At 50.4% G+C, this 25812-nt stretch overlaps 1 protein-coding gene across 3 annotated transcripts in view; it reads left to right on the top strand.

The window, feature by feature from the left end:
• PLEKHA2 (pleckstrin homology domain containing A2) overlaps window positions 1–25812 on the top strand; it is a 72855-nt gene that overhangs the window by 37076 nt on the left and 9967 nt on the right. For all 3 annotated transcript variants that reach the window (XM_028527048.2, XM_028527047.1, XM_036011580.1), the window contains 8 exons: window positions 1643–1699; window positions 10382–10430; window positions 12102–12199; window positions 17475–17615; window positions 18171–18317; window positions 18614–18682; window positions 19072–19142; window positions 22760–22823. In XM_028527048.2, coding sequence (XP_028382849.1) covers window positions 1643–1699; window positions 10382–10430; window positions 12102–12199; window positions 17475–17615; window positions 18171–18317; window positions 18614–18682; window positions 19072–19142; window positions 22760–22823 — 696 coding nt within the window. The remainder of the gene's footprint in view (window positions 1–1642; window positions 1700–10381; window positions 10431–12101; window positions 12200–17474; window positions 17616–18170; window positions 18318–18613; window positions 18683–19071; window positions 19143–22759; window positions 22824–25812) is intronic.

Raw genomic sequence — 25812 nt, 5'->3', positions numbered from 1 at the left:
CTGTATGTGTAGTTCAGGCTCTGCCACCAGTTATTACCTTGGACAAATCCCTTCACTCACCGGTCAGTTTCTGCAAGAGCCGAGATGGGGCCTTGGGGTGGATCAGGAGCTCCAGGTCCAGCAGAGGCCTGTGGTTCTCTCTGTGTGTCTCTGGAGGCCATGCAGACCTGGGCCTGCTCTTGGCCATCTCACTCCATAAGGCGCTGGGCATTTGCCCAGAGAGATTTACACCCTCCTCTCCTCTGGGGCAGTCAGCTGCTCATGGGCCTCCTCGGGTGTGGTGGCTCCTTTTTGGACCCTGATTTAGGGGCTACACCCAATAGGGGGTTCCTAAAAAAACAAAACAAAACAAAATGCAGTCACCGTATCATTGAAAAAAAATGTGTAAATCAAACCATCCATAGCTGAAATGCTGATCTGGCCACTTAGAGGCAGATTTTTAGACTTACAGCCTCATTTGCAAAAGGGAGGAGATATTCTTTCTAGATGTCTTACTCTAAAATTCTAAGGCTCTGAGAAGCCTTTTAGCATGGTATTATTCCTGTCCATTTTCTTGTGAATAGGACATTTCACACATTCCATTTGCTTCAAGGAGTATGTATTAATGTAGACAATTGGGCCTGGAAGGAGTCTTCCCTCTTATCTGAGATTATTTCTTAAGGGCAGTCTCCCCAGAATGACAGGCCATTTCACTGTTAACCCTTTAGGAAATTTATTAAATTCCCATTATCTAAGATCCACCTCTGTTGCTTTGCCATGACCTGGGTAATGGTGCTTCGAGGTTATTCTTTAAGGTTTATGGAATCCTCAAAAAGAGAGGCGAGCAGGAGTAGTGGGCAGGCTCTCAGGTTCACGGGGAGTGGGTTTTCCAGGTTACAGATTAGAAACTCCACGAGTGTGATTTATTGGCCGTTTCTTTGGTCCTCTCCCATCCCTGTGTCATGGCTTCGTCTCTGACAGTGGAGAACTTGGAAAGCCAGAGCGATTGTGCCAAGGTAGATATTGCCACACAGGGTACCTGTGAGTTTCTTCCTGTTTTAATGAAACTTGTACTTTGTGTTTTATAGTGTACGGACATCATAACAGTCCTGTGAAACAGACTGAACAGCTGTATTTTTTATTTCCGTACTGTGTGAATCTGTACCCTATTTATTACGAAAAGAAGTTGAAGTGGCATAAAACAGGACCAAGCCAACAAGGAGATCAGACTAGGCAGGACGGAAAAACATAGTAGCTGACACTTGTTCAGTGTCATCTGTGTGCCAGGTGCTCTTAAGTGGACTCACTCGTTCTTACAGCGGCCTTATGAGGTAGGTACATGTTACCAGAATGGAAAACTGAAGATGAGTGGCTACAGAACTTACAGTCAGATGGTGGAGCCCACACTTCTACCTACTGTACCAGAATGCCTCTCTCTAATCCGTAAGGCCATCAGTGACACTCATGCACACGTGTAGTGGCAAGAATCACCGCTGTTTTACAGGGGAGGAGTGAGCTAAAGAATGGGTAAGTGACTTGCTCAGGGCTGCAAAGCCAGTAAGTGGCATAAGCAGAAGTAGAAGCCTGGTCTCCTGTCCCTTAGTGCTGTTTCCATGGCCTCACATAGCATCCTTCTTAAAATGAAAAACATTTTTTTTTCCAGAACCTGGCAATTGGGGCAGGAGCCGTTGGATCTTTGCAGCTGACCTACATCTCGAAGGTAATGTTGGTCTGGCGCACTGGGAATTCATATTCTGTAAGTAGGTTTAGTATCTAAACAAGAGGAAGTGTCAAATCCTCTGGGTGTTGGCATTTGGGGGTGTTGCTTGGGCAGCTCCCCCTTCCTCACCACTGCCTGTGGAGGCTCAGCTGCTGGCCAGGAGTGGGTGGAGCCCTTGTCAGCAAGTTCTTGGGGGTGGGGGCGCCGCAGCCTCCTTCTCCAGGGACACATCAGCCAGTGATGCTCTCAGCTCCAGCAAGGGAGGTATTGGTGGTGGGGGTAGGTGTGAGACGTGACCTTTTCTGGTAATTGGGACAGGGAAGAACACCAAACAACAACCCCTAGTGACTGTAAAGGGTTCTCCCAAAGGGTATGATTAAACAGGAGCAGCTCAGAAAGAGTTGGGGCTGCACTGGAATCGTATCAATCACTTGGACAAGGTAACTGTGGAGGGAAGGCTAAGAACACCTTGAGAAGGTGCTCAGATGTACCAGGAAGCCATTCAGCAGCCAGGTAACTGCTGTAGAGTCTGGCAGGCGGGCTGACAGCCACCCCCTGGCCTAGTTTGTGCAGACAGGGTGAGAGTGCCCCTCTTTGGTGCTGAGACCTGGGGTTGGGGAGGGGGGATGGGGCTGGTTGATGGCACCCACATGTAGCTGCTGAATTCAGCTTCTTTTAGTGGCCCCTCCCTGGAGCAGGCCCCAGGGCTGACCCGTGAGGCAGCAGTGATAAAAAAGGTCAGAGGATTTAGAGCCTCACCAGAAAGAGGAACTCTTTGTCCAGCGAGGAGAGCCAGGTGGCGCCCAGCCAGCACTGAGGTTCCCGAAGTGCTGCTCTGCCCACGTACCCCTCACTTCAGGCCTCTTGGGGACCTCTGCTTCCTTGATCAGGTTCTCCCGCCCTCAGTGGGTTGAGACAGGGTGGAGGGGACCATAATCGGAACAGCTCCTGATTCTTTTTCATAACAAGCTTCGGGAGTCTTGGGTTCAGCCCTCCATCTCTGCCGGTCAGGGGGTGAGTGGCAGCTGCAGGAGAGTCTGGCAGGCACAGCCCGGTGCACGGCAGCCTCTGAGCTGCTGGAAGAGGAGATAATGACCTGGAGGCAGAGGGAGGGCCTTTGAAAGCTCAGATTTGAGATTTGTGCATGCCTTGTGGTGAGAAACGTGGCTGCCTCCCCTGTCCTGTCCAGACTTGCTGTGAGCTCATTAGGTCATTTCTCTAGGAGATTCAGAGAAAGAGGATTCAGAGAGAACCTCAGTATTAATGAAACCCCCAAACCTGCCTGATTAAGAGGGTTTGGGAAGGGTGTTTTTTTTTTTTTTTTTTTTTGGATGGGGAAGAGTGGCTGTAGTCTCTTGCTGAATTGTGATTTATAAATGCATCTCAGGTGAGGGTTTTTAGAATTCTCAGCTTTGGAGATGGCTTCATTTAGAATGGATGGACCTGCCTTTTAGCCCGTCACTAGGGAGAGGCAGGCCTGGATTGGCCTTTTGCAAAACCCACAGCTGCCGAGGGTCAGGTTACACAGCGCTGAGGGCCTTTAACTCCTGCCAGAATGCAGGGATTTCCCCAGGAGAACGTTAAGCAGTGGTACCAGCATCACATTCAGCATTCCAGGGTGTTCCGTGCTAACCCCTAGGTATTCCCTCCCGCAGTGTCAGCCTGCCTTCTGGTGTATGGGTGGTCTCTCTTCAGGGCGCTGCGCCGTTCTGTGTCTCTTCCGTGAGGGCTCGCGTTGGGAAAATGGGTCCCTCACAGGGGCCAACAGAGATGAAAGTTCTTGACTTGACTTGATGTCATCCAAGGCATCAGTGGCAGCAGAACCAGTTCTTGGGCGAGCTAGGGAATAGTTGGTGCTGGCCTTCGGTGCTGTCTCCTCACTTTGCCCAGTGGCCTTCTGCGCTGCCCCAGACGCGGCTCATGTCCTGTTTCGTCAGGGCCTTGCCTTCAGTGGCTGTAAGGAAGCCCTTCCTGGAGGGAGCAGTGGTTCCTGTCCACAGAAATTCCTGAAAAGGGTATTAGAAAATGGAGGGACTCCGTTCAGGTGAATGGTGCGCAACCTGGGGAGATGCAGCCTTTGGCAGACCCTGAGAGTGTGCCATCTTTTATGGAGAAAGTCGCCCTCCAGGTTCCCCAGTTAGGTCCATTTTGTATAAACGAGGTTTCCAAATTTGTATGGTTCTTTTTTTTTTTAAGTATGTTTTATTGATTTTGCTACTACAGTTGTCCCAATTTTCCCCCCTCTGACCCCCTCTACCCAGTAGCCCGCTTCCCTCCAGCAATCCTCCCTCCCGTACTTCATGTCCATGGGTCATGGGTCGTGCATGTAAGTTCTTTGGCTTCTCCATTTCCTATACTGTTCTTAACATCCCCCTGTCTGTTCTGTACCTACCAATTTATGCTTAATCGCTGTACCTTTTCCCTCGTTCTCCCCACCCCACTGCTGATAACCCTACAAATGATCTCTATATCTATGATTCTGTTCCTGTTTTAGTTTGCCTAGCTTTTCTTTTTTTTTAAGATTTTTTATTTATTTATTCTTAGACAGTGGGAAAGGGGGAAAGGGGGAGAGAAACATCAGTGTGTGGTTGCCTCTCACATGCCCCCCACTGGGGACCTGGCCCGCAACCCAGGCATGTGCCCTGACTGGGAATCGAACCAACAACCCTTTGCTTCACAGGCCAGAGTTCAATCCACTGAGCCACACCAGCCAGGGCCTAGTTTGCTTAGCTTTTCTTTTCTTTCTTTCTTTCTTTTTTTTTTTTTTAACATTCAGTTGTTGATAGGTATGTTTGTTGTCATTTTAATGTTCATAGTTTTGATCATCTTTTTCTTAAATAATTCCCTTTAACATTTCATATAATAAGGGCTTAGTGATGATGAATTCCTTTAGCTTTACCTTGTCTGGGAAGCACTGTACCTGCCCTTCCATTCTAAATGATAGCTTTGCTGGACAAAGCAATCTTGGTTGTAGGGACTTGCTTTTCATTGTGTTGAATACTTCTTGCCAGTCCCTTCTTGCCTGCAAAGTTTGTTTTGAGAAATCAGCTGACAGTCTTATGGGAACTCCTTTGTAGGTAACTCTCTGCTTTTCTCTCCCTACTTTTAAGATTCTCTTTATCTTTAACCTTTGGCATTTTAATTATGATGTGTCTTGGTGTGGTCCTCTTTGGGTCCAACTTGTTTGGGACTCTCTGTGCTTCCTGGACTTGTATGTATTTCCTTTGCCAAATTAAGGAAGTTTTCTTTTTATTTTTCAAATAAGTTTTCAATTTCTTGCTCTTCCTCTTCTCTTTCTGGCACCCCTGTGATTTGGATGTGGGCACTTTTGGAGATGTCCCAAAGTCGTCTTCTTCTCTCCTCATTTTTTTGAATTCTTATTTCTCCATTTTGTCTGGTTGACTGTTTATTTCTTCCTTATGTTCCAAGTCATTGATTTGATTCTTTTCCTTCACTGTTGGTTCCCTGTGGATTTTTCTTTATTTCACTTAGTGTAGCTTTCATTTCTTCCCTTATGCTTTTACCATACTCAGTGAGTTCTCTGAGCATCCTTATCACCAGTGTTTGAGCTTTGCATCTGATAGGTTGGCTATGTCTTTGTTGCTTAGTTCTTTTTCCGGGGTTTTATTCTGTTCTTTCATTTGGGCCATATTTCTTTGTCTCCTCAATTTGGCAGCCTCCCTGTGTTTGTTTCTGTGTATTAGGCAGAGTGCTTTGACTCCATGTCTTGGCACACCTTTTGTGTTGTATGAAGTGGAGCCGTAGGTAATCACCAGGGTGGGCTAACCCGCTTCACTGCTTTGTGGCTCTGTATGTGGGGGAGGAGTTGGAGAGGGAACAGTGCCGCTGCCTGGCTGCTGGAGGAGTTGAAAAGGGGACAGTGCCACTGCCTGGCTGCTGGAGGCTTGCTAGGCACTTGCCCCACTTCCAGTCACTTCACCCACTTCTGTATGCGACTGGCGCCCCTCTAGGTATTGCCCTGGTGGTGGTTCCCAGAGTGGGTGGGTTCACGTATGGTCTCAGTCCGTGTGGGCCCTTTAAATGGACTCTCCTTAGAGACTGGGAGTTGCTTCCACCGCCCTAACCCCCGCGATTTCACAGACAGAAGTTACGAAGCTTTATTTTCCCTCCACTGGAACCTTGGGCTGGGCAGTCTGACCTGGGGCTGGGATGGGTTGCTCCCTAGGTGTCTCTCCCAGATTTTATCCACCACAGGTAAATGCGGGACCGTTTGTTCTGCTGGTCGCTGTTGCCACGGCTACCTTGCTGCCACCACACCACCTCTTGTCTGCCCCAGCCCTCTCTCTCCTCCCCCTTAACTGTCTGGATGAATATGTCTTCTTTAAATCCTTGGTTGTTGGATTTCCATACAGTTCGGTTTTTTGGCAGTTCTGGGTGTTTTTTGTTTTGAGGTTAGTTGTGATCTTTCTTATGGTTGTGCAAGAAGGCAAAGCATGTGTACCTACGCCTCCATCTTGATTGGACCGTATGGTTCTAATTGATACAAATCGTGCAGCCCCAATTCCTCAGCATTGTGTATCCTGATTGGTTGTTACAGAACAATTCTGGATGGTTGGTCTGGCAAATGAGGATGTAATTGTGTAGTTCTGATTGGATGGGGAAAGTCTCAGTCCATTGGTCCAAAGACAAAACCAGGAACTCTCTTACAGTAGTTGACTCAGACGCATAAAGTGACCAGGGCACAGTGCAGGGAGCCAGGGACTCCGTCTGGGTGCCTCCTGTCAGTAGATGGTTGCTAGACTCTTATTATTTATAAAATTTGGGCTCTTTGTTGACCATTGGGGAACTTATCTCAGCAGATAAATTTCTCCTTGGAGTTCACATCAGATGAATCTTTTTTCACGGGGTCCACATTCCTTACTTTTGGGGTGGGTCATGGATCCTTTGGAGAGTCTGATGAAAAGTGTGGACTCATTTTCCAGGCAAAGTATGTGTGTGCGTGCACACCAGGATTTTGTCTATGATTTCGGGGCTCATTGAAGCCCTGACTGGTTCAGAGACCTCGACCCAGAGCCCCTGCAGTCATCCTGTGTAGGTGGCTGCTGCTTCTCTTCCTCTGCTCTTGCCGCCACCACATAGGGCAGCGTTTCCCAGGGCCCCGGGGCAGAGCGGCACCAGGGCCCCTAGACCTCACTCTGCTGCTGCTGCTGCTGTGCCAGAGGGGCCCCAGCTCTACTTCCGGCCAGGGACAGGCAGGGTGGGGCTGGCTAGCAGAGCCGTGCCACCGATGAGCTGGCTGCTCCTGTGGTCTGCATTCGATCTGATAAGAACAAGTTCCCGAGAGTCTGTGTCACTGTGGGGCAGCCTCATCTGCGTCACTTTCTGGGTGACCTGCGCTCATTTCCCCCTCACATCCCGACCTCCTCTCCCTGTTTGCATAACCCAGGATCTACCAGTCAACCACGATTGTGCAGGCACGCAGTTGAGGCCACCTTGTGGCGTGCAGATGGTTGCACTTGACTGCCTTTACCTAGTGCATCTGTCAACCACACTTGTTAGGGTTGTTGGCTCCTTCACCGTGTCTGGGGGCGGCTGCACAGCCTGGCTTGATCACCAAGATGTGGTGGGGGTGTGGGGAGAGGCAGTGTACTTCCCAGGGGCCAAGGATTCTGCTTCCACAGTCACCAGAATGTCAGGAGAGGACCAGGGCTAACTGTTCACAGTGAGAACCCCGCCTTGGCCCTGCTCTCTGAGGGGTACAGTGCAGGTAGATATAATTTCATTTTCTTCTTTTTGCCCTTCTTTAACCATGAGAATTTTACTCTGGCTTTGCTAATCAGGAAGCTGATCAGAGCCATTGAGGGTCTTAGCACTGGCTTAACGGCTCATCAGGGCAGAACTAGCACCGATGTCTAGTTAATTCAGCGAGGAACTGCTTTGCCAAATAATCCTTGTGTGATAAGCCATGAGGCAAATTGCGGATGTGCGTGCATATAATCACACATCCCCCTGACTGAAAACTGGAGAACGAATGAAAACCAGGCGATCCCTCTGAAAGGGTCAGTTCCCACAGCGAGCACATGGGTAGCATTCTTGCAGTACTGGTTGGTGATAAGTTGTGGTCAAAGCAGGCCATTTGTCATTCAACCAGGGCAAAAAGTGTCGCACAACGGTGGTCTTTCTAGTCCATGATAAATGTCTGTTCCTGGGAGCAAGAGTCTCCTAACAAGCTGGAGAGGGTCTTGAAGTACCCAGCGTTTCATTGCCCTTCCAAAGCTGAACGTAGAAGGGAGGCCACAAGATAGGTGGGTTCTTAGGGTTGGGATGCCCAAGGCCGTTCTCTGATGGTCAGGGTTACATAGGCGCCAAGGGCAGGACACGCGGGCGTTCATGGGCACGAGGACCCACAGGCACACAGGTGCTGCAAGAAAATGAGTCACTGACGGAGCAGAACATCAGACACAAGCAGCATAAAGGCACACGCTGTGGTTCAGAGTGAATTCTGGGGTCTAACGCTCAGGAAAACGAGGTAGCCCAGGGGCCGGGACGGTGGTGCCGTGGAGCTCCAGTGCGCGGGCCCTGGGAGTGGCAAAGACATGCCTGAATTTGAGTAGTGGGTGTCTGAACTCAGGATGTGTGGGTTCACCTTTGCTTGACTCTTCATGTATTTCGGGGCTGTTTAAAGACTGTCTTAGGCCCTTTGGCCTCCCCCTCTCATCATGGTAAACATATCAAAACGTACCTACATTTCTCATTAAGTGTAATTCTTTGGCTGTAAAATATTTGAAAGGGTTTAAATTATTTTACTTTTGGAATGATTTGGCTATGAGTAATCATTTAATTTTTGATTGGCTCTAATTTCTTGGCAATCATCTTGCACACCCAAGTATTTCATGAACTAAGAAAATCAAAGCTACGAAGTTTTTTGAATGTAATGAAATTTTTATGAATGTGTAAGTGGAACATTAATGAAGTTGACTTAATGTGGCATGTTGTATGCAGTTAATTAAATACTTGTCCTTGAGGTTGAGATGGTGTTATACACACATTTAATCAAATATCTATGTTGAGTATGCCATATTCCTTTTGTATGTTGGAGGCCAGGCATTTTTTTCTGGTCTCACGCTTTTTTTTTAGGCCCTGAGAAGCTCACAAGGCTCTCAGCATTTCGCTCATAGTGCCAAGCGTGGCACTGTGTGTGCTAAGTAATGTGGAATGAGATTTTAAAGGGCATGACGTATCAAAAGCAATAGTCTCTCCTTTACTGAGCATCTTCTATAGGACAGGATAGGTAAGTGCCTCACCTGCAGTGTCACATGTAGTCCTCACAATAGCCCCATGGGAACATGATATCATTATACCTATTTGACGGGACAGGAAATGGGGGTCACATAGCTGGGATGCCTCGGATTTGAGCCCTGGTCCTCTGGCACCAGAGTTCAGGCTATACTGCCTGTCCTTCCTTTGGTCGGCTGCTACCTCAGTTCGTGTGTTGAGTATTCAGGGCAGGCTTGGTTTTGGTCGAGAAGAAATCTGGGCAGGTCTGTTGAAAGAACTTGGAGCCAAGAGTGGGGATCCAGACAGACTGGCGGGCGAGTAACGATCAGACCCTTAGCAACTATGAGCCAAGGAGAGACCTTAATTTTGACTCAAGATTTTTCCTTAGCTTCTGGCTTCATGTCTTCTGTTAAAGCAAGAACCACTCCTGGGGCCCCTCTGCAAAAACAAGAAAGACAATGTCCTTGGCTGGAAAGGGGCTGGAGGAATGGTAAAGGAGGATTATGGCAATGTCGGAATAGCTCCTGGGGGAAGGTGGCTGGCCCCTTAGGAAACCCAGGTCCCGTGGTGGAGGCCTGCTCCAGGGAGGTCCAGCCTCTATCAAGGGTAGCCACCTAATCTCTGTGGGCATTTGGTGGAATATGAGTTGCTTTCCTTCATTCATTCATTGTATTTGAACGTCAGAGAGGTGGGCTTGCAAGCATGTGCTCAGGAATGTATGTGCCGGGGGTAGGATTGAAAAAGCAAGATGCAATCAAGCAACAGAAAATATAGAAATATTTCTACTTTCTTATGCCCCTTCCTTCAATATGTAGTTACGCCCTGTGATTCCATTGGCTCCTCTTGGAGCGTGTGAAAAGTGTGTGTTTTCACGGTTAAGCAGTCAGGGTAGGTGTGTAGGAAATCTGTCAGTGTGTCCAAATGCAGTGAGTGCCATGCTGCCTCATCTTTCCGGGAGCTGCAGTTGAAATCTGTGTATTTGTAGCAGCACCGCCTTCCATGTGGAGAACAGTTCAGGGAGGGGGCTTGGTGGTTGACAGAGGAGTAGACTCTGGCTGGTGTGAGTGGTGCCAGTACAGGCGTTGTGGTCCAGAGAGAGTTTTGTCAAGACTCAGTGGCTTTTGAAAGTGTTTCTGCAAAGATAAAGACCAACACAGACATTAAGATAGAAGTTCTCTCTGCGGGGTGGGGGTGGGCCCCTGTCAGGGAGGCGCACAGAGGGGACTTCTGAGAAACATGGCTGATAATGTCCTATTTCATCACCTGGATGGTGAGTACAGGGTTTCCTCTTGGTTGTTATTAGTTTTAAAGTGTTCATGTATTTGTATACGCTTCTTTTTGTGAGAAATATTTCACATACAAAAATAGGAAAAATGCTTTTTACCAGTGTTAGAAACATGGTTATGCATCTTTTTATTGTTTTTTTTTTTTAATTTGATTTAGGTGAGCATAGCTACCCCAAAGCAGAAGCCAAAGACTCCGTTTTGCTTTGGTAAGTACTGAGCTAGAGGATGGGTTTTCTGAACACTCCTACAGCAACTTCCTCTTTGGCCTAGAGACGGTCTGCTGATCACACATGACTTCAGCCCTGTGTGTATGAGTGACTGCAGTCACGGCCGTGTTCCTGGCTCTCAAGTGGTACTACTTTCCTTGGTCTCACGACAAAGGCTATTAATAACCCAAGACAGAGGTCCAATGGTGTCGCAAGTCTTCCTGACTCCATTGGGTAGGGCACAAAGTATCTGCTAGAAGTTTCTAGGAACCTTGAATTCAGGGCTCTGTAGTGGTGTGCTCAGGTAAGGTGGAGACTTGGGAAAGTTGGGGAAATAATAGAAAAGAAGGGATATTCTGTTTAGCATCTCAGTATTGCCAAAGGAGTGGCAGTGTAGAGGGTGACCCAGGAAGCAGAGCCACTCTGTGGATGCCTCAAGCTATCGACTCATCAGTGTATATTTAGCTCCCACTGTGTTGTCAGTACTGTATTAAGCGATACAAGCAAATGATAATAGTTTCTGTTATATATCTAGGGTGATTCTGAATGTAAGCTCATGAAGGCAAGGGTATAACTGTATCCTCAGCATGAAGTGTGGTTCTGGCACATAGTAGGTGCTCAATAAATACTTGTTCACTGAATGAATGAGGTGATGAACTCCATGTCCCATGATTCTCACCTCTTAAAAAGTTCAGGCTTTTTTATGCTAGGAGAATCAAATGGACCCTTGAGTCATCCTCGTGCCCGGCTGCAGGTCAGGTCAAGCTTCTTTGGTGCTCTTGTTCTTCCAGCATTTTTTATTTTTTTAGATTTTATTTTATCTTTAGAGAGAAGGGAAGGGAGGGAGAAAGAGAGGGAGAAAAACATTGATATGCAAGAGATACACTGACTGGTTGGTTGTCTCTTGTATACCCCCAACTGGCTGGGGACCTGGCCCACAACCCAGGCATGTGCCCTGACAGGGAATCGAGCTGGTGACCTTTTGGTTTGCAGGCTGGCACTCAGTCCACTGAGCCACACCAGCCAGGGCTCCATTATTTTTTTAAATGTCACCGCTGAGCTCAAAAATGATGCTGTCAGGTTTTGGGGTCAGCAGATCTATTTAAAAAAGTTATGAACCCAGAAGTAAATTATTGACCTATTGGAGTGCTCAGAGGAGAGACCAGGTTGAAGATGAGGTCAAGGTCACAGATTTGATCATTTGATTCAGAAAAGCTTTGTTCCATTTTCTAACCACAGACAATACTCCTAACCAAGGCCAGTTGTGCCAGTGGAAACAAGGAACTCTGGGGCCAAAAATTATTCATAGCGATACATGTATCATTATGAGTGTAAATTTGTCAGCACCTCTGAAAAGCAGTTCAAGTGCCTGTCTCCTTGGTGGCAGACTAGCAGCCTCATTACTCACTGCACAACAGCGCGTTAAGGTTGTTGTTAACGTCAGGTGTCATCTTGTGGCCAGTAGAATAAACCACATTTTTAAAGAGAGAGCATTGTATCCTGCTGCTTACCCAATATTCATGCAGGTGACTTTGCACGGCGGGAAGGGTCTTCCTCTGCTTTGTGGGGACCCCGCACCGTGCTACTTTGAGCACTTTAGTTCTGTGAAGTCTCTGTGCTGTGTGTGTTCTGACCTGGGTTTTTCTCCCTCCTTCTCCACGACGTCTGCAGTCATCAATGCCCTCTCTCAGCGGTATTTTCTTCAAGCCAATGACCAGAAGGATCTGAAGGACTGGGTTGAAGCCCTGAATCAAGCCAGCAAAATCACCGTACGTATGATTTCTTCTCTTTCCTGGAGGGGTCCGCGCCTCTTCCCGGCATGTGGCCTGTTGGGGTGGGGAAGGATTCCCAGTGGTGGCAGGGGCTTTTCCAGAAGCTTGTTCCAGATCCAGTTCCCCTGCCTCTTCTTACACCATGGCAGACTGCAAGGTGAACAGAGAGTTGGAATCAAGTTCAATGGGAAGTTTGTGGAGCGCCTGCTTTGTGCTTCCTGGGAGGGCTCCTGGTCAGTTGTGTTTTGGGCAATGCTGAATCAGGAGGCGGTAGGATTGGAAAATGCATTGCTGACAGTGGGAAGCGAAGGAAAAGCACGTGAGGAGGGAAGTCAGAACTTTGTCCTGGCTTGAGGGACAAAGTGGCCTGGGGGGTCAGTCCGGGCCGTCCACCAACCTGTCCTGCAAAGATGTCTTATTTAAAAGCGTCACTGATCCCTGGCCAGTGTGGCTTAGTTGGTTGGACATTGTCCTGCATACCGGAAGGTCGCCAGTTTGATTCCTGGTCGGGGCACATGCCTGGGTCGTGGGTTCAGTCCCCAGCTGGGGTGTGTATGGGGCAGCCAGTCAGCGTTTCTCTTTTACATTGATGTTTCTCTCCCTCTTTTTAAATAAAACACAAATGTTTTATTTAAAAGCATCACGGAACTAGTTCACTGACTGTTCGTGAGGACTCTCATTCTCCTTGATTTAACTGATGAAGCACATCTTTTTTCTTCCTTAGAAATACAGAGAAAAGAAAGGGAAAAACACTCTAGTGTTTTGGGAAACACTAGACCTTTAACTAATAGTCTAGACAGACTTGTGGCATCATAAACATGGTTTGTATGCTGAAAAGTTTGATTTTCTGTATCATATAGCCAGAAATTTTTGCATTCTAGTGACTCCCAATAATAACCATTATGTGCTGAGACAGATCATTCTCCAGATGCGTCAGGATTTCTATGAAAAAAGTAATAGAAGAAATTTATACCTATCCAGCACCTGTGATGCCAGACCCACACGGAGTACAATCCAGTCACTGAAGCAGTTTTGCTTGTTAGCTTGTTTTTCTGACAAACTTTGCCAAACTCGTGAGGAGAGAGCAAAAATCAGGAGCTTGCTGCTAACCCATGTGCCTGCTCACCCATAGGCTGGTGGACTTGGCATTGGAGTGCTGGCTTTAGTACAGGCTTTCTCTACTCATGTGGAGGTCTTCATGCTTTGCGTCTTGCACAATTTGGGCAGTTTCTTTCAATGTCTCATACTTTATCCTCATTCAGCATTTCCTCCTGCTTTCCTCCTTCCTCTCTTCCTGCCTGAGGAACTGGGCTACACAGCGTGTAAAGCAGTGGAGAACCTCTTTCTCTTTCTTTTGTGCCTGGATCATAGAGTTGCTCTAATCAGCTGATTCTGCTCGTTTCTGGCCCCGTGGAGGGGGAATTACAGGCTATGGGAGCGGGAGGAGCATGCAGGTGTCCAGAGACTGGAAGTCTAAAGGCATGGTGGGATGTCACAGCCTTCTTCAGGGTCTCCACAATCTCCAGGACCCCCCTCACTCTTCTCGTTCTGTTAGTACATTGCTTCGGACCTCTTACCGAAGGTCTTTTGGGATAGAAGGAAGAGGAGGGGTACTCTCCGTCCTCCTAATCTTTTTGTGTCCTTGAAGGGCTTACTCCTTTCTTTACTTCTGCATCATCTTACATTGTCTGTCCTTCCTTAGGGAGGCGAGGACAAGGGGTAGGTGTGGGGCTGGGACACCAGCTGGATAACATCCATATTAATTCTAAGGCACCTCATGTGCAGAGGGAAGCATCAGGTACTTAGCGGGGTACAGAGGTGAAAGGGGGCAGATAGCATATTGAGCTAAACCCTCACACGTGCCATCCGGTTACCCCACACATCACTGTGCGAGACAGGTGGTTTTATTGTCATTTTTTCGAGGAGGAGAAGGGAAGTTGGAGTTTTGCCCAAAGCCTAGAGGTTCATAAGTGGTAAAGCTGGGATTCAAACCCCAGGACCCTCTGGCTCCCAAAACCTAGGAGTTTATACAAATATTAAAAACGAGCAACAGTGTTCAAATGTGTTAGCTTACACATAGTTTTACATACATGCTTTCCTTTTTTGCCTTGTAAAAACCTTAAGTAGGAAGGGCCAGTGCAAATATCCCCGTTTATGAATGAGGAGATGCACATGCCAGGAGACCAGAGTGGCCTGCCCACGGCTGTGGAGCCAGGACGGGTCCAGTGTTCCTGCCCACAGGTCTTTGCTCATGTTGTGCTGAGGTCACGGAGTCCTTATGCCTGGAGAAAACCATCAACAGGTGGTATTTAAAGAATCAGGCTCTCGCAGAATGTCAGTATTTCTGTATTTTTTCTGGGGCTACCATAACAAACTGGGTGGCTTAAAACAGCAGACGTTGGTTCTCTCACAGTTCTGGAGGCCAGAAGTCTGGGAACAGGGCGTCGGCAGCGCCGAGTTCCCTCTGGAGGCTCTAGGGGAGTGTGCTTGCTGCTCCCGGCAGCCCTCAGTGTGCCTGGTGTATAGCTGCAGTGTTCCGTCTCTGCCTCCATCCTCGGACGGCCTGTGTGCCTGCGTGACCTCTCCTGCTCTCACAGTCAGAGAACTTCGGGCCCACCCTCGACCAATGTGACCCCATCTCAGTTCAATTCCATGTGCCAAGACCATGTTTCCAAACTAGGTCACATTCTGAGGTTATAGGGTAACATTATTCAGCTCACTGCATTTCTCCAAAGGGTTGAAAACGGAGTGTGCGGCTGGAGCACAGCCACCCACCCCCACGCCCCGTGTTGGAGTCTCCATCGCAGGAGTCTGACCGGGCCTGGTGCAGAGCAAGTCCTTGCAAGTTGCATTTCACATTGCGAATGAGACCCACGTGGATCTCCAGCACAGGAGAACATGGCACAGGTGGATGGAAGAGGGCCCGCCTTTGATTAGGCCTCTGGGATAATAAGGACCAACCGAGAGGATGACCTGGTTTTTGACCTTGGAGCATAGATTTTGTTGAGCTGGTCCTTCATAGGCTGATTCAAACTCTTCGGCAGCGCAGCGGTTTTGGAAAGGCTCTGGGAGGCTGGTCAGAAGCAGCCCACGCTGCAGGGGCGTGAGTGGTGACCAGCGGCCCCTCTCTGGTGGAGGACAAGATTCTGAGAGGAGGTGACACAATGGCCCAGCTTCTGGGAGGTTCTGTTCTGGCCACTGCGGATTCAGAGCTGTGTCTCTGCTTCTTTGCTGGCTTTCAGGAAGCCGCTTGGGTCATTTGAGGAGAATCTCTGCTGTTCCATGGTGATGATATCACTGAACACCCCAGCAATAGTCAGCATTCCTGAAGAATTTTATCTCATAATGGCAAAACGCAGAGAAAGTTAGAATGGGTGGTAGGTAGGGAGGTAGGTAGGTAGGTGTATTTAGCACCGGTGAGTCAGGCAAATTACCTCATTTTAATGAGGTTTTGTTTACCTCATCTGTAAAATGGAGAAAATAATACCTACATGATAAGATCCCTTGAGATTAGGGGTAATGTAGTGAAGAGTTTAGCTCATTGTTTGGCATTGAATGCAGGCCCAAAGCCATGGGAACTGCTGCTCTCCCCACAGCCAGAAGGAAAAGGCAGGGTGGGTGCCTGGCCCAGTCTTGGGACGTGGTGGGCAGAGGTCACCCTCGCCTGTGTGCACTGAGTTTGCAGGCCAGAAAGAGGGGTCTCATCTTCCTGGGGCCACAGCATACTCGTGTGGTCTTGCCCTTTTGAGTGTCCTTGGTCCCCTGAGCTGTGAGCTCTTGAAGGGTCTACGTCCGTGGGTCCCTCTGACCCCCTGGGCTGTGGGAGAAGCGGAAGAGGACGCTAGGCTTCCTCACATGGTCCACACGGGAGGCTGTGTGATGCTGCGGGCGCCACCCCAGCTGGGAGTGGGGGTCTAGGCTCTGTTGAGTTGCTAGTCAAGGCCGTAGCCAAGTGACTTGAGTGTTGCAGGCCTCTCTTTTTTTTTTTTTTACAAAATGAAAGATTTCCTCAGAGTTTGCAGACTCTGTTATAAATGAGTGACATAGACAAGGAGGAAGAAAAACAGCGTGAGTGAGGACCAGTGCCACCTGAAGCGTGGCCTCGGTGTGGGGGGGATGGGAGGGATGGGGGCAAACGGAAGAATGCATTCCCCATCCAAAGAGTGAGCTGCTGCTTAGCTGGACATCTGCATTTTTATGTGAAACGCCCCAAATGTTAAGTGTAGATCGAAACACATACGGCCTAGGACAAACGGAACACGGTTTGGGCGAAGTCTGCCTTGGGGCCCCCAGCGTGCAGCCTGTGGCCCGTGGTCTGCAGCCGGCCGCGAGGCTTCTGTGACTGTGCGTGTGGTCGGCCACGGCGAGGAGCGGAGACAGCTCCCGCCTCAGAAGGGGCTCCTCTGTCCGTGCGAGCACCCTTTGTGAAATGTTAACTCAAGTCGTTTGTAATGCTTTTGGATTTTTCTCTTTCTCAAGTTTTTAAATGAACACACACTGTCACGGGATAACCACACCGACTCTGCAAGATAAAGGTCATTTCACTTTCCATTTTACGTACGCGGGAGCTGGTGGAGGCCCAGAGACATTCAGCGAATTGCCAGCAGGTCCCGTGGTTAGTTAGTGACAGACCAGGGCTTGTACCCAGGCCCTCGGGCTCCCAAGCTCACGTTTCCCGATTCTGCGCCGTGTGCCACCCGTGTGTCACCCGTCCCCCCGAGCAGTACCGTGCTTTCTTCTGTCTTCGCGCTTCTGGCTCCTTCCCACCCTCGGAGGACCGCCTGCCCGTCTCCTCCTCTGGAGACCCGCGCCAACCGCTCCACCTCGAGCAGTTCCCCTGCTGCTGGCGAGCTCGGCCCGTGTCTGTTCGTCATGGCTCCTGCCGCGATTTGTACCGACTGATTGTTTTGCTCTGCAGTTTTGGTCGGTCTCCCCCACGAGCACGTATGTGCCCTGAGGGCGAGACACGGGTCTAAATTCGCTGTTTTATCTTTAGTCTTTCGCCAGGGAAGGGCTGGCTCACAGTAGATGCTCAGCACATTTGTTAAGTGTGTTAACGTGTACCTGTGTGTGTGTGTGCACACGTGTGGTGGAGTTGTTGGCAGAGTTCATGTTCATAAGCTATGGATCACTTGGACGCTGGGGGGAGGAGAGGGACATCGTACTATAATTTGGTACATTGGCTTTTCTCACCCCTCCCGCCCTGCTTTTGACTCCCTGCTTTCCCTAAGTTTCTGTTTCCTGTTGACTACAATGCCATCATTCTTCCTAGGTACCCAAACATGGGAACATGCCCCTGGCCACGGAAGTTCTCAAAAACCTAACAGTTCCCCCGGCCCTCGAGAAGAAGCCACAGGTGGCCTACAAGACAGAGATCATCGGAGGGGTAGTGGTGCATACGCCCATCAACCAGGTGCTGGGGCCTGGGGCCGCCAGGGGGTCGTGGGGGCGTGTAGTGGCCATGGTATGGCAGTGACATGCTGAGGACTGTGCTGCACAGAGGACTGTGCTGAGGGAAGGGGGGTGTGTGTGGGAGAGGTGGAGCCAGGGCAGATGGGGTGGGCAAGAAATGACAGGGCCAGGGTGGAGGCAGGTAATGGCCGCGTGGACATTGGGGCCACTGTGTCATGAAGCCGTGTGGCCAGCATGGTTTGAGATGAGCACCTGTGAACCCTGAGAGGGGTGGGGCTACGGAAGGCACATGAGGTTTCCTTGCTCTCCTGGTTTGCCTTCTCCGTCCTCCCCTCTCTCCTGGGTCTGCCTGAACTCCCTGAGCCTTATTCCACCAAAGTCCCTGGTGCAAAGCCTGATGGGAGCAAAGGAAATGTTTATTTTCTTGTTTTGTTCTTTGACTGTCATTGTGGGCAGAGAGGCAAAGAGGTGACTTGCCAGAGGGAGCTGGGTGGGGCGGGGGAGGCCACATGAGGGTCGAGGGGGAGGTGCTAACCCTGACACTGTTTCCTTGTAGAATGGTGGGGATGGGCAGGAAGGGAGTGAGCCGGCGTCCCACGCCATCCTTCGAAGGTCTCAGAGTTACGTCCCCACGACAGGCTGCCGTGTCCCCACCGGCCCTCCCCTCATTAAGAGTGGCTACTGTGTGAAGCAAGGGAACGTGGTGAGTGTTGGCGCCGGGGCTGGAGCTGGTGGGTGCGGGTACAGCGGTGGGAGAGCAGTCTGCGAGGAGGGGCTGCAGCCCTCCGTGCCCCTGCCCGAACCCTGAGAGGCCCGGGACTGAACATTTGCCCCCACAAGTCAGAGGCATTGCCCCAGGTTGGAAGGAGTTTGTGCCCCCACTGAATGTGGGAGCCCCGCTCCATGGGGCTGTGTCCCTGGCAGCTCAGGACTGGAACACTCTCCGGAGTGCTGGGACCTCTTCCTAATGTCCTGCTCTGTGCTTGCTTGATATTTCAGCGGAAGAGCTGGAAACGTCGTTTCTTTGCACTCGACGACTTTGCGATCTCCTACTTCAAGTGTGAGCAGGTTTGTGTTGCCCTGGGCCCTCCCCGAGGTCCTGGAGGGAAGAGGGGCACCAGTAACCCTGGGGGAGAGGGGTGCGGAGGGGTGTGGCACACACACAGACTTCGGAGGGGCCCCTCTCCGTCTTATCTCCGTCCATCCTGTGTGCTCACCATCACAGCGATGTCATTGCAGCGGCCCGAACTTCCTCCCTCCTTCCGTGCAGTGAGCTGTTCTGTGGTCAGAGCCACTGAGCATCTTCTTAGATATTTTTTTTCATCTCTTGATGAATTTGAGGCCTTGCCTTATTTGCAGCCTGGTTTTCAGCCAGCCGTCCTGTGAGGCAGCGAGTTGGGGCCGTGGCATTCCGTGGACAGCCTCGTTTACCTCTTTCCTTCCCCCCCGCCCCCCAGGACCGAGAACCGCTGCGCACTATCTTTCTCAAGGATGTTCTGAAGACCCATGAGTGTCTGGTCAAATCTGGGTAATTGTCTCTGTTTATTTTTTTTCTGATCAAAACCCCCATGTCCTCTGATATCCTCATTTACCACACTTCTGAGGCTCTGTTCGGGTCTTCTTCCCAGCACAAGGCCCGGACCTGAGGTCTTGTGGCTGCATCACCACATCCTAGCTGGTGTGGATGTGAGGTTGACTTACCCTCACATCCCCCGGGCTGATTTACTACCCCCCCCCCCCCCCCCCGCCCATCACTTTGCTCTCACCCCCGAGAGGAGGAGCTGGTGTACTACTTCTCTGACAGAGAAGAAGAAAGAGTGCAGGAGCGGCGTGGCGCTGCGATGTGTCGCCATGGCAGTGTTGGGTGCTCGCTGCACAGGAGGCCTGGGGCTCGGGGCGGGGCCCATGCCCTTAGTCACCCACTTTTCAGCACCTCTGGTCGGATCACTGCTTGTGCCCGTGCCTCCTCCCCAAATCTCTTACGCCTTTTCTGCCCCTCTTGACAAGTCCCTGGTGTCCCCTTCACACAGGGTGATCCACAGCAACTCTGTCACTCCCAGTGGGCAGAAGGAGGAGGCAGTCTCAATGTGCTCCTTTTTCCACTGGGAAATGGTTACCTTCCGAGTATCACAGGGTGCAGGTGATTGGGGGCCCCTAGGTAAGGGCTCTCCTGTATCCACACCAAATACAGATGTGCTGGAACTAAGCTTTAGAAACCTTAGGGCATCTGGACATCTAGAAACCCTCCCTTCAGCCCTGAGGCTGCAGGCCTGAGGGACCGTGCGATGGTCTCGTCACATGGGCTGGGCCTGCTGGGTTAGGGTCAGGGTCAGGGTTAGGGTCAGCCAGCATCCTCCGGGGAGTGACTAGCAGCAGGCAGACTGGGCTGCAGCCATGGCAGGGCCTCGCGTGAACACGAAGTGCCGTGTGACCCAGCAGTGCTGAAGCACGGCCCTGAGTCCTGCAAATGGCAGTTGCAGAGCACAGTGACCGTGCATAGGCTGTGAGAGCAGCTAGGGATAGGAGTTCCCGCAGTGCAGCGAAGGAGAGACTGAGTGTGACCAGGTCCTCAGAGGTGGTTCCTCACCCGCGAGAGCCTGTGCTGATTAGACATATGACCTTGTGGGCACATTGGAGCGGTCTCAGAGAACCCAGAGAGTGCTCAGCCCTGAGAGTGTTCCATACTTCACCAAAATACCTGTCAGTGTCAGACTGAACCCTGTGTTTAGGAGTTTAAGGGGGTTGAAAGAGCATCAGGGAAGGGGGCCCCCAAACCTTTTCTGCAGGCCCCAGGCCTTCTGAGACCGTGTGTCCTCTCAACCCAGGCACGGGTCTCTCGGGCTTCTGGGCCGTCCATGAGCATCTGTAGACTTGAATGGAAGGGCAACACGCAGCCTGAGAAGTAGACCTGGAAAGGGGCGGGGGTTCCTCCCTGCTTTTCTTTGATCTCCTCAGTGTTCGATTCCACGGTTACATTCTGTGTGCACGAATAGTTTAAACAGTTGAAACATTTCAGCTAGAGAGCAGAGCTGTCCCTCCTCAGAAGCCGAGAAGGTGATGATAACAGTGAATTGTGTCTCAGTCGACCACTGGGTGACACGCCTCATGCCAGATGCCTTCTGTTCCTTAAAACTGACCTGGTGGTGACTGGCCGGAAGAAGGGGTTCTTTTCATCCCTCTTTTCCAGCGAGGGTACCAAGGCCCAGAACGTTTTTTCTAGATGTTCCTGAAACACCTTTTCTCGAAGTGGAGTCAGAATCTGAGCCTGCTCTGTCTGACCACTGCCTTGCTGTCCCCTCCTGTGGGGGCCGTTACTCTCACGCTCCCGTCCCTGGCACCCGTGCCCCCGGCCAGGCGCCTGCCTCCTCCTTCTCACGTCTTCCTGCAGGAAGCCAGCTGCACCTGAGATCAGTCCTTTCCTGGGCCTAGTCTGACTCTGGGCCTGCAGCACGCCATCCAACACCACATTATATAGTGTAGCTTTTTACGTTTTTTTTTTAAAGATTTTATTTATTTATTTTTAGAGAGGGAAGGGAGGGAGAAAGAGAGAGAGAGAACATCAATGTGTGGTTTCTGGGGGTCATGGCTTGCAATCCAGGCATGTGCCCTGACTGGGAATCGAACTTGCGATGCTTTGGTTCGCAGCCCACACTCAATCCATTGAGCTATGCCAGCCAGGGCACTTTTTACATTTTTTTAATTGAGAATGAATTAGACTTTTCACTCCTTAGAGGTCCCCCACTGGGACACATTTAATACTGCAAATCATTTCAGCTGATTTGAGGTTTGCCACTGAGGATCAGCCGCTTCTCACCTTCTTTGTGGAAGTCAGGATCCTTCTTCCCAAACTTGTACACCATTTGAAGCCCCTTGGAGTCATCCACTCTTTCTTCCCTCTTCTCTGGAGGGTCCAGTCCCCTCAGGCCAGTGTAACGAGACGCAGAGCAGGAACTTGATGGAGCTGACGGGTTGCTGCTCGGGTGGAGGGAGGGTTTGGGTATGAGAGAGTTGGCTTCCTTAGGAGAGGCAGACAGTGGTGGAGTGATTGAAGCATAGATTCTGGAGTCAGACTTGGGTTCAAGTCCTGACTCTGCCATTTACTAGCTCCGGTACTGTGGACAAGTCACGTAACCTCTCTGAACCTGGGTTTCCTTGAAGAACAGACTGGCGGTCCCTAGAGGTGGGGAGTGGGCGTGGGTGAAGTGGGTAAAGGGGCCTAGAAGGTGCAAACACCCAGTTATGAAATGGATACATCCTGGGGATGTAATGTACAGTGTGGAGAATGTAGCATGGTATGTTTGAAAGTTGCTAAGAAAGTAGATCTTAAAAGTTTGCATCACAGGAAAAATTTGTAACTGTGCGTGGTGATGGATGTTAACTAGACTTACTGTGGTGGTCATTTTGCTATATATGCAAATATCAAATCATTACATTGTACATTTGTCTTTATGTATCTGCAGATAGATATATCTACACATAAACCTGTCTATAGATGTATGTAATAAAATTTTCATCTACTTGACTCTAAAAAAAGCACTTAAATCAGTACCTTGCACAAAGCACTTCGTACATTCTTAGCCGTGAAAACCCCCACAAAAACAAGTAAACCACATGACTGTAGGGGGTGTGGGTGTGGTAGGTACTAGCCACATGACTGTAGGTGGTGTGGGTGTGGTGGATACTAGCAGAAGGCTTGCAGGGGTGTCCAGCCTCTTGGCGTCTCTGGGCCTCACTGGAAGAGCAAGAGTTTTCTTGGGCCACATGTGAAATACATTGTGACACATAATCACAAAAATAAATCTCATAATGTTTTAAGTCAGTTTATGATGTGTTGGGCCACACTCACAGCCATCCTGGGCTGCAGGTTGGACACCCCTGTTAGACGGAATGAGCTTTAGATCCATGAGAGCTGGTGGGGGTGGCAGTGTGCGTGTGAGGACTTCCATGGGGATGTGGGAACCGCCCGAGGCCCTCTAAGGAGCGAAGCTAGAGGAGAGCCCTGTGATGTTTCTGAGGCAGGGGCTGAAGGAGCCCTGGCCCGGGAGCCCCTCTTACGGTGGAGGGTACCGGTGCCTCGAATTAGGACGGGCAGAGGCCCCGGTGCGTGCGCCAGCCCGCCTGCTGACTTTCGTTTTCTCTGTCTAGTGATCTCCTGATGAGGGACAACCTGTTTGAAATCATCACAAGCTCCAGGACCTTCTACATACAGGTAACGAGGTCACCCCAAGGAGGCTCTGATGTTCCCTTTCTGTGAATGGGGTTCTCACGGGCCTTGCCCTTTCCTGTGCTTTCTCTTTTATTTTGTTTGAAGTTTCTAGTTGGTAAATTTAGCCCCTGAAAGTCAGTCTGAGTCCCATTTTATTCTAAACAGGATGTTTGCCAAAAGCTTCCCAACCATAAAATAATAAGAGCAGGTCGAGCCCCTGTGCCGGGGAACGCGCCCGCGGACCAGCTGCTCTCAGCCGCTGGGCGCCAACTAAGCAGAGAAAAGGAGAACTGGTCAGTGGTTTCACTTCTCCTTCGGAGGGTATTTATAAGCTCCACCCGCGTGTGGTCATCGCTGCGTGCGGAAGGACAAAAGCGCAGAGGCCCCCGTGTAGGCACCAGGTGCAGAGCCCAGCTGCACAGAGAAAGCCATTGTTTGGGCTCTGACCGCTCAGCTATCAGAAGCTTCTCCCCTCCGCCCACAGCCTTGGAGTTCTCCCAACTCCTTCTAAAATCATAGGCGCTAGGAAGGCACATTTCCAAGCGGGGCCCAGACTTTCAGGGCCAAGTCCCCACCCAGCCCGCCTAGCAGTCCACAGAGCGTGCCTTGGTTCGTGCAGCGTCGTGATAATGCTGCATTTCTAGCAGAACACTGTCATGTCGTGTGTTGGTTTAAATGGGGGACTCCTCAACCAGCTCTTCAGGGTTCCCCGTACCCTTTCCTAGCTGTGTTCTCCCTTCCACAGGGGTCACCCCACCCCTGTTGATTGGGTAGCAGCTCTGTTCAGCCCCTCCCTGGGCTGGCCCCCCTGCCAGAGCCCAGCAGACACGCTGGCAGCCTTTGCCATCTGTGGGATCCATTCATTCAGACAAGCACTTGTCATCCTGGAGAGACGATGCAGGGAGCCGCAGGGAGCATTGCTGGGGGTCTGAGAGCGGCTCCCTGGCTCTTCAGGGGTAGAGTTTGAACTATAGGAGCAACAACAGCACTTCCAGGTCTGGCATTAGCTGATAAGGGTAGAGCATCTTTAGAATGCCAGGCATTTTGCCTCATGCTGGGGACACTGCATCACACAGAACAGATCCTGAGCCGGAGAGAGATAAAGTCAAGTACACAGGCAATTAAAACAGTGTGATGGGGGGGTGGGGAGGGGGTGCTGGATGGGTGAACACGGGAGTTTTTAGGGCAGTGAAACTATTCCGTGGGATAGTGTAATAGTAGATGCATGGAATAGAACTTCACAGCACCAAGTGTAAACCTTAATATAAGCAAATTTTAAAAAGCATTTAGGAGGTCAGGTGATCCCAGCACGGCATGCAGAATATGACAAAAGAAGCTAAATGTATCACTGGCGTGAAACTGCTGCCCTGGTGGGGATAGGGGAATAAACAAGGACAGAAGCAGTGTGGTGAGTGCTACCATTAGACTGAGTAGTAGTTGTCATGGGAACTCATAAGCAGGGCACCGCCCCCAGTGCCAGGGGGTCAGGGGAGGTTTCCCGAGGGAAGATGCGTCGAAGCCGAGTCAGCTGGGGGGAGAGTGGCCCAGGCACAGGGAACAGCACGTGTAATAAAAGCCTGGAGGTAAACGGAGCACAGGGCATCCTGGAGGCTGGAAAGCTCACACACAGGGCCCCAGCCTTGGCTGTCCTTAAAGAGCCTCTCTGTTCCGCTGAGGGGTAGGGCCCCTCGAGGTTGAACTGCGGGGGTGACTCAATCAGACCTACCTTCTAAAAATACCACTTGGGCAGGGGATGTAACTTTTAGAGCCTTGTTTTCCTCATCTGTAGAGTAGAGGCGGTAGCCTTCAACCCTGGCCCCAGTCACGGTGTGCTGGCCACGAACTGCCTGGCCGGGTACACTGGGGAGGACAGGTGAGAAAAGGGGGAAGGCAGGAGTGAGGCGTAGTGTAGGTGAGGAGTAAAAGGAAACCCACACTAGGGTGCAGGGACAAAAGCGGAAAATGTAAAAGCCATGAAGGAGTCCTCTCTAGGACGTGGGTGTTGGTTGGATGTGGGGTGCAGGGAGAAAGGAGAGGCGAGGGTGGCTGATGGCAGCGATCGCCGTGCCAAGAGGCTGGGAGGAGGGGCTGGGAAACACGGAAGCCCAGCAGACACGGTTCTCAGTTTGCCGTGCCTCTGGGACCTCCGAGGGCACGTGCTGCGAAGGCCCCTGGACAGACAGGGCCTGGCACACGGGTGGTCGAAGTGAGTGCTGGTCAGGTGACCGATTACGCTGGATAGCAGTTAGGACAGAGCTTAGGGAAACATGAACCCCAGCAGTGACAGAGACGTTCAGAGGTTTTGCTTCGTCTGCCTGAGCGTGAGCACGTTTACCAGGAGCTTCTCCTCACTTTAGCCTCCTTTGCCTTCTGCTCCCGCATTTCTGGGGTAAAAGGGCACTAGCGTCACCCTGAATAAATGAGTGAGCGGACGGACAACTCTGTGTATCCCACCTAACTCTGAGAGGAGTAGGAGGTTCGAGAGGAGATTAAAAGTCATTAAAAATATGTATTCATTTGTTTTAAAATAGTAACTATAAGCTCATTTGTGTTAAGACAAGTAACATTTTTTTTAAAAGATTTTATTTATTTTTAGAGAGGAAAGGGAGGGAAATAGAGATAGAGATAAAGAGAGAGAGAGAGAGAGAGAGAAACACCAATGTGTGGTTGCTGGGGGTTCTGGCCCGCAACCCAGGAATGTACCCTGGCTGGGAATCGAACCTGGGACACTTTGGTTCCCAGCCCACACTCAATCCACTGAGCTACGCCAGCCAGGGCTAAGACAAGTAACATTTTATGAAAAAGAACTATATTTCTAAAACAAAAAAGCAACAAGAGTAGCATTGTTTTTTGTGTTTTTTTGCAAATCTCTTTAATTTTAATGGCTGGCTTAATAGAAGACAGCAGGATTCTCGTATCTGCCTCTGCATTCTATCTGGGGCCATATGTTGTTTTGATGGAAGACTATGAAGAAAATCTGGCCCCACATGGA

This window comes from Phyllostomus discolor, chromosome 11 (genome assembly GCF_004126475.2).
Source record: "Phyllostomus discolor isolate MPI-MPIP mPhyDis1 chromosome 11, mPhyDis1.pri.v3, whole genome shotgun sequence".
In the NCBI taxonomy this organism is placed as follows: domain Eukaryota; kingdom Metazoa; phylum Chordata; class Mammalia; order Chiroptera; family Phyllostomidae; genus Phyllostomus; species Phyllostomus discolor.
The sequence above is the reverse complement of the archived record's forward strand: the minus strand, read 5'-3'. Positions and strand labels throughout refer to the sequence as shown.